Source organism: Phytophthora infestans, genomic scaffold (assembly GCF_000142945.1).
Source record: "Phytophthora infestans T30-4 supercont1.125 genomic scaffold, whole genome shotgun sequence".
Taxonomy (NCBI): domain Eukaryota; phylum Oomycota; class Peronosporomycetes; order Peronosporales; family Peronosporaceae; genus Phytophthora; species Phytophthora infestans.
In genome coordinates this window covers 181697-189477 of record NW_003303634.1, presented here as the reverse complement: position 1 = coordinate 189477, position 7781 = coordinate 181697, and the positions used below count along the sequence as shown (strand labels likewise).

The following is a 7781-nucleotide window of genomic DNA, read 5'->3' as shown; positions in this document are numbered from 1 at the left end:
ACACAAATCTCTTTTTTGTATGTGAGCCTCCCTATAAAGTGCAAAACCGCGAGCGTTAGCACATCCTTGCTATTTTGAAGCATGTTTTGCAACTTGTGTGAAAACCGCACCGTCAAATAATAAAAATTGACTGAGTTATGGGCTCGACGAGGTGGCCGTATAATTGTGTCCAGGAGTGTAAGTCAGACACCATTACATTCATGATTTTCGTAGCTTTAATTAACCTATACTCACTAGCCGAGCGCCGCCGCTACGCGGCGGTAATTTAGGTTTTACTCTAGATTTTTGCCTTCCCGCCTTCGCTTCGCTTCGGCGGGATAATTAGTCCAAATCCTCTGAGTCCCCCATGTGCCTAAATCGACTTCTTTAATTTCATAAATCTGCGTTTCATTTGCTACAAAATGCTGAGTTCCCAGTAAGCCGTGTAAATATTTTTACCGGTACAAAAGACTGAGACCCTAGCATCATACTTACCATGCTTATAAACGATTACGCTAGTGATCTTGGCAAAGTCTCTTTATTGTTGTTGGCGATCACTGTACCTTAATCTTCCACCCAGAAGCACCTGCACTTCAGTCTAAAACCGCTAAATAATATATTTAGTTTAGCGTCGTGCTCGATTTCACGGGCCGTTTCTGAAACCTAGATTGCAACAATGCAAAGAATATCTGTCCAGCTTGCATCAAATACCCGCTTGTACTGCCTGGTTAAGCTTGTAATAAACTGACTAGTAACCACTTCGCAAACCAAACTCGCTACTTTGAAAGAAAATTAAAAGTGTTTCAGAATTAGTCATTAGACACTCCAATCTGTGCCTGTTATGGTTATAGCCTTTGGATATAACGATGCGTCGCAAGACGCCTTGCTGTTGTTGTTGTTGACGGCGGTATTTTTATTTGATACTTAATTGATGATTCCAGGATGGATTAGGCTCTAAGTTGATTAACGTTTCTTTACGGGCCTACTTATAATAACCATAATTGACACCTCTCATGTTGTGCTGTTATCTTACCGCTGCATATAAAACCTTATTATACGCCCTTATCGGCAACGCGTCTACCTATTAAGAAGTATCAGAATTTTGTTGTCTAAAAAACCGCTTAGGAAACAATGGTCAGGTTCAATTCGCTTTACAGTAGTAATTGTCATCAGCACATATAACTTCTTTTTGTTCACACGTCAATCTAACACTATATATCTTTGTGGATCAAGTGACAACGTTTATAAGCACAGTTTTGTTCTTACGGCCAGTCTACACGACCGGCTACTGCTGTACATGTAACATGTACGATTTAGCAATACAGTCAGATAACTTATTAATGCTAATATTTTTACAGTAAATATATTGAAATTATCATTTTAGTCAGTGTAACACGCAGATCCTACTGAGTAGTATATTAAAAAAAATCATGATCTCGGAAACACGCATGCTTACGTGTACGCTAAGCACCCTGCCCTCCTTTTACTGTAGTATTCAAATATCAATAACAGCTTGCATTATGAAAAAGTATATAATATTTAAACGATGCCGCCTTCGGGTATAATATTAATAATGTATAGCCTTGTGCAAATCCCCAAATGTAAACTGGGAAACACATGCATCTATTGATGTCAACAACACCATCTAGTTTTAACCAATTGAAGACACCTTCGCTGCGCTCGTCAGCCAGTAGAAATATTTAAATTATTTTATCCAATGATTTGTCCGGAAAAGCGTGACAGGCACGACAATTTAGTGTGACGGACAGACAGGTTGCTGCAGTAGATGTTTAAGACTAGCGGTCTGGGCGTCCGCTCCGCGGACGCTAGGGCATGGTTGGTTGGTGTAGAGAGGGCTGACCACCTCCGCTGCGCTGCGGTGGGCTTAGCTTGTTTAACTCAAAGCAACATAAAATATATATTCCGTGTTCTACTTTATGTTATGATCCAAAACAACACCGCACACAATATCCTGAGTGCTCACATATTATGGTAGGGTTTAACGTGATCTGCAAGATGAGCACCATCTTGCCCGGGAGGTTTCGTCTATAGTCTCATTTGAGCGCATAGCTCCCACAATGACGCCAATCGGAGGCGCGCGTGGTTGCAAAGCTAATATATGCTGTACGGAAGACGGGTCAGTATCAATGATGCTACGAAATATGCGTAGATCGGTGAGGAATCCAAGTGTAGCTGGAGAAAATACGCCTACTCAAACATATTACCCATCTGCACGTCATCGCCGTGAGGCAGTCGACACATATCATCGATTGCGACGGTCTAACAGAGCAATGTTAATCAGCTCCTCGCGCGATGTATCTTTTAGGATAGGTAGTATTTGCCGATGGTCGCCACAAATATCAATATTATGCTTTGAAATTATTCTGCTGAGCTGTTTGTGATGTAACTGAAGTATATTTTCACTATCTTTCGCATGCATTGATCTTACTTGCATAGCTGACGTACTTTCTGACTTATTTGCATAGCTACTGACTGACAGAGTGGTGTAACTCTTTGCCGAGTGGCATTTACTGGCTCCGATATGTATGACGAACATAGGAAGCCACCTGACTGTAGGCTGACTATCAACTGTAGTGATGTTTAGACTTAATCTGAAAAGTAGCTCATGTACATTATATGAGGTACTTTTGCTGCCTACTTATCAACTCAACGTGCTATTTGATATGTTCGTGCATATATTGCGAGGTCGTTAATGAGTGTATACCACGCGCTCGTGATATCTAAAACCTATGTATAGGGTCACTGTCGCTCTCTCGGTACATTTGCGTCGTCGTGCTGGGTTACTGTGCTTACGCTTCTGATGTATCAGTCTATATGACCAAGCAGGTCACTAACTGGGCACAGGCCATACTGCAGCGATACTGGCAAGCTGACCGCGCGTCTGTCACTTGTATTCAACGCAGTATCTACGCGCGCGGCGGGTACACCTTATCGCCACCCGCAACTGAGCCGAGCTCTTATCTCGACCATTATGGACATGGCACTAAAGTGTAGTACTGCGTACAGACAGTTCGACTTACCACACCCACCAGTATTGTTTGCGCTACCGCACACGTGCTCGTATCTATGTAGACAGCAACTTAATCGTCGCGGGTAGTGCTCACACGATGCTGTAGTCTCAATTTGTGAGCGCACACTAATGGAATACGCTGTGAGCGCTGATGGCACAGATAGCATGGTTTACATGTGTCCAAGTGAGCGAGTATACTCTGGATCTATTGTAACGCGCAAGCAGATAAGGCCGGTCAGCTTGCAAGGGCTCACAGCAGATACCATGCGCTAATTATTATATGAAACGCGCTACGCTCTGTAGGTGCGTCAGCATTATTGACAGCGCCATAGTCAGTTTACCGTATGTGCGGCTCCAAGCCTCGTACCGTCAGCCAGTTTACAAAATACAAAGATGGGTAGGAAAATGGGGGCCTACAGTGCCGCACGCTGCCCCGTCCGCTGATTGTACGGAACGCGTAACCGTACTGCAGCTTCCCGCAGCAGACACAGCGCGCCTGGGAATCCGTTGCGGGTTCTGCAGAAGCGGGTCAATCTTCGCCTCGCATTGCTTGCACGTAGGGCCCACCATTTTGCAAACTGTGCGTATGTTAGCAAAATATTTTGTTTTAACCAATTACTTGCGTCCAAATATTAGCCAATAGCTTGGAAATATAAGGCTGGTATTTATTATTTAGAAACATATTAGACAGTTGATACTAACGTTTTGGCTTTGCTATAATATATTAATATTAGATTCCCAAACAAATACATACTTTACATGCAATATAAATTGCCTAAAACAATTATCGATCGTGCGCGCATGCATCCGTCGGGTGCGGTGCACGGGAGCAGATGGCGCAATGACCGTGCAGCCGCGCGCCTTCATTGCACGGTGGTAGTGGTGAGTGCCAGGTGACGTAAAAAATATATATATATTCGCAAAGTCCCTACAAAAAGCGCTGGTCGTGAAGCCTACTCTAGTATTAGAAAAATACTATCGTCTCTACTTTAGAAAGTCTGTGGAAAATAGCTCTTACAAATGCGGCCTGTGAAGCTTATATTAGTAATATTAATACTATTAATAATGTCTTTACTTTGAAAAGTGTGTGGAAAATAGCATCCCTGAGCTCTTACAAAATACTGGTCTGTGAAGTCTACATTAATAATATTACATATCTCTATTTGAGAAGTGTGCAGAGCTCTTAGAAAATAAAGTGGTTACTGTGCCCGATTTGCAGTACATACGACAGGTTTTGCGTAGCTGAACGCAATAATCAAGTATCTGCTGGCTGTTTGCAACCAATCGATGCGTTTCGTGCTCGGCAGAAATGTTTACCTTACGTCCAATCGCGGGGGAGAGAGGCGGTCTGATCGTGCAACAGATCCAGTCAGTGTCCCAGGTCGGCTGGTATTGCCCAATCAGGGCGCGAGTTAATTGTGTCACGCTTTTGGATATATTTGTAATTTTGGAATAGTTAGGTCGAGTCAGAAAGGTAGGCGCGGTCGGTACGATGGGAAGAAACTGTATTACAAAGGCCGGGTGTAGCCATGCGAAAAGGCAGGAAAAAGCAGGAAGAGAGGAAAGCGACGGACTGATTGACAGACGGACGGACGGACACGCTGCAAGTTTAGGTGGCGGGAAATTCGCTAAGTGCTCGCTCATAATAAAATGACCACTTTATCAGATTATTGTTGTGTAACACAGCGTGGACAGGACAGTTCTGTATATCCTGCTTGCTAGCGGTCAAAAACAGCTCTTTGTGTTTGCTCGTGCCCATTTGTGTTTGCCAATGTCGTAAAATTATTTGTCGTCGGCCAAAAACGTGTATACTGGCGTACCAGACGGGGAGCTCGGTAATATATTGGCTTGTACTACAGTATAAACCAGTTGGTAAACCAGGGGGTCGGGTTTTACAAATATGGACTGATTTGTACTTTCAGAACGGGCGTACCTAGATTCTACACATCCCTGATCATCAACCTGATGTACGTTCATAATGCAGTAAGTGACCTTTCTAAAACTTATTTGCTGATAAAAGACTACGTTTTACGGCTTGAAGAAACATATGTCTCAAAAGAGCAAACGAAGGATAGAGGTCTGTGTTCTGCACACATCAGGAAATGTACTTAAAATATCTCAACTTACCAGTTCTGGATAGCAATGCTATCATAATTACTGGGGGGTTGCAGGGACATCGTCCACCGGTTCAGTCTATACGTATTAATGAAAAAAATGGATAAGGCATTTCTCATTTTTCTTCTGTGCCGCCGTATTCCTCTTTGAAGTCATGCGCAGTACATTCTACGTGGCTCTAGCCTTCGCGATTGTGACTCGCAGCAGCGCTTCCGCAGAACTCCCGAATCCCGACGAGACTGGGCTCTTATCAGACACTTATACCAAAAGGTCTCTTCGGGTCGCAGGCCAAGAAGTCGCCCGGGGCGGGCAGGGCGACGAGTTTGTGAAAGTCATCGTCCAGAGTACAGTCGTGCACCTCCAATTCGGCAGGGCGGACCATATCAACAGTGCCAGAGCATATGCGCACAACGTAAAGCAAAAAACAAACGCAAATCCAGTACACTGATTTTTTATTTGTTAATTCAGTACAACATTTACGCCAATCTTCTGCATAATCTTGGCGTCAGACGCGCGAATCGCGGGCGCGCAACAGCGCTTCCCACTCCGAACTTGCTCGTTGGGCAACGGAGCGCTTTAAGACCCCCCAAGCAGTATAGCGCACTACCGTCCAGAGTATTCTTAAGCGATCCGCGGAAGTTGCCGCCTCGCCGGACGCCTATCGCGACCAGAGCATGCAGGATCTGACTTGTGCTTCTCGCACAAAGACTGCTTTAGTGGGACATGTAGGAGGAAGGGCGATGTCCCATTGTCTTTGGCGGTAAAAATCAAAGTGTGTGTTTGTAAGAAGACCTCCGATCCAAAATTTAAAATCAGATCGATGCGGCGTGTCATCCCTCGGCCGCCGAGTCGGCGAGGGGGGGAGAACCGTTGAGGTTAATTGCTAGGGTGGTGATGGGCAAAGGTAATTGCGCATCCGATTCGCGTAATCATACAATCTGGCAGGGTATCGACTGATACCGGTGCCGAATTGGAGGTGCACGACTGTACTATTAATAGCAAAATCTTTAAGAGACCGGCGGATAAAGACCTAAGCAAACTGATCGCGGCGGCCAAGAAGGCAAATTGAAGAACATGAAGGCTAAGCTCTCAAACGTCATTGAGGAGGCAGCGAAGTAGCCACATTATTAGTTTTTTTAACCCCTCTCGAAAGCAAATAAGCTCTAATGTAGAACTACTTCCGTGAGAAAAATAAGCACCCACAAAACAATTTGGGCTGCGCTCCGCCTTTTTTATTCGGGCTTAAGCTTTGCTTGGTGCTGTTTTTTTTTGCTGCTGGATGCGGATGGCAAGATTGCTTCTAAGCGCTCACAGAGCTGTGCTTGCTCGATTTTCTTTTGCTTTCGAGGTCTATTCCTTGGTTTTACCCGAGCGGCAACGCGGGCTCCTATTGAGCTGATACCTCTCTCCCATATGCGTGCAATAGTGAAACGAGATATGTGAAAGTTGGCTTCTATCCTGATTAAATCAACAGGCTTAAGGTTACCTTCTATACCGCCGAAAAGCAGCGTTTTTTACACGGATTAGCGCTCTTCGACGAACGCTTGCTACATGTACAGTAAAAGAGCTCAGTTTGCGAAATGACAAGTTCCCTCGAGGCCTCAGAGGGGAATTGGACCAGTGCCGGTAGAGACGTTTGTTTAAAGAGCGTTTAAGACGTCTGTTTGTTTGAACATTTTTCACCGGACTCTTTTTACAGACACCTACGGGTAATACGGGTGCGGGCTTAACTTGAATTGATTATCATGACAGTCCACTAATCGGCATATTGCTCATGAAGAACCATACTGATTTTTTACTTGCGTCTGCACACAGTGTCCACTATTCGGTCGCTGACGGTAGCCAAAAGTACACTGTACCTTTTGAACATACAGACAACGAGCCATACCTTTGAAACACGCCCGAGTCCGTACATGGGTTTTCCACTAATAAAAAAGTTTCAGCCAATCCGTATGCCGTATTTGGGCGTTTTTGTACAATCAACCGTTGATTCCTGTATTGGTTTTGTACATTTTGGAATCGTTTTTGTACTTCGTGTTCGCTGAAACTGCCACTTTCAACCAATCAAGTAGCTGGGCGGGTATTCCTGTCACGCGTAATAACTTTTTTATATGTAGGATAATGTTCATACACCGGACGGATTTCACCGTTGTCTGTACGTCTGTTTGTTCCTTTAAAAGACAATGGATGTTTAAACTCCGTTGTAAAGACGTCATATCTTTCCGCTGCCAGCACTGATTGGACGGGAGATTTAAATATTGAACCTCCTACGAGTAGGCAAGTGGGATGTAACCACCTCTGGAACAATCACGTAGAATTTGTTTGACAATCCTGTGGTCGTACTCAGTCGAGTTAGTGTGTGACTTTTGGGTAGAGTACTTACTTCTGACACTGGGGAGGCATGTCATAATCGCGTCGCTCTCAACTCTGGGAAACACAGCAGCTGTATGCAGTTTGAAGACTTTGATATTTACCAAGGGTTTTCACGAACACTTTTTACTCCTAGCATTTTTAATGGGTGCTTGGGATCTTTAGCGACCTGTGGTTGCTTTGGCCCAAGCCAGATTTCTAAGCTTCCTACTATTGATGCTAGTTTAGCCAAGCACCTTAATGTGTACTAGTTATGTATGTCAGCAATGGAGTCATATTAGATCAC

The 7781-nt window shown here is 44.3% G+C and overlaps 1 protein-coding gene across 1 annotated transcript; it reads left to right on the top strand.

The window, feature by feature from the left end:
* Positions 1-5279: 5279 nt before the first annotated feature.
* Positions 5280-5573, top strand: PITG_23185 (secreted RxLR effector peptide protein, putative; the record flags this gene model as incomplete). The annotated part of the gene is made up of 1 exon (XM_002895875.1): positions 5280-5573. One exon carries the CDS (start codon positions 5280-5282, stop codon positions 5571-5573), a length of 294 nt encoding a protein of 97 aa, XP_002895921.1.
* Positions 5574-7781: the final 2208 nt, after the last annotated feature.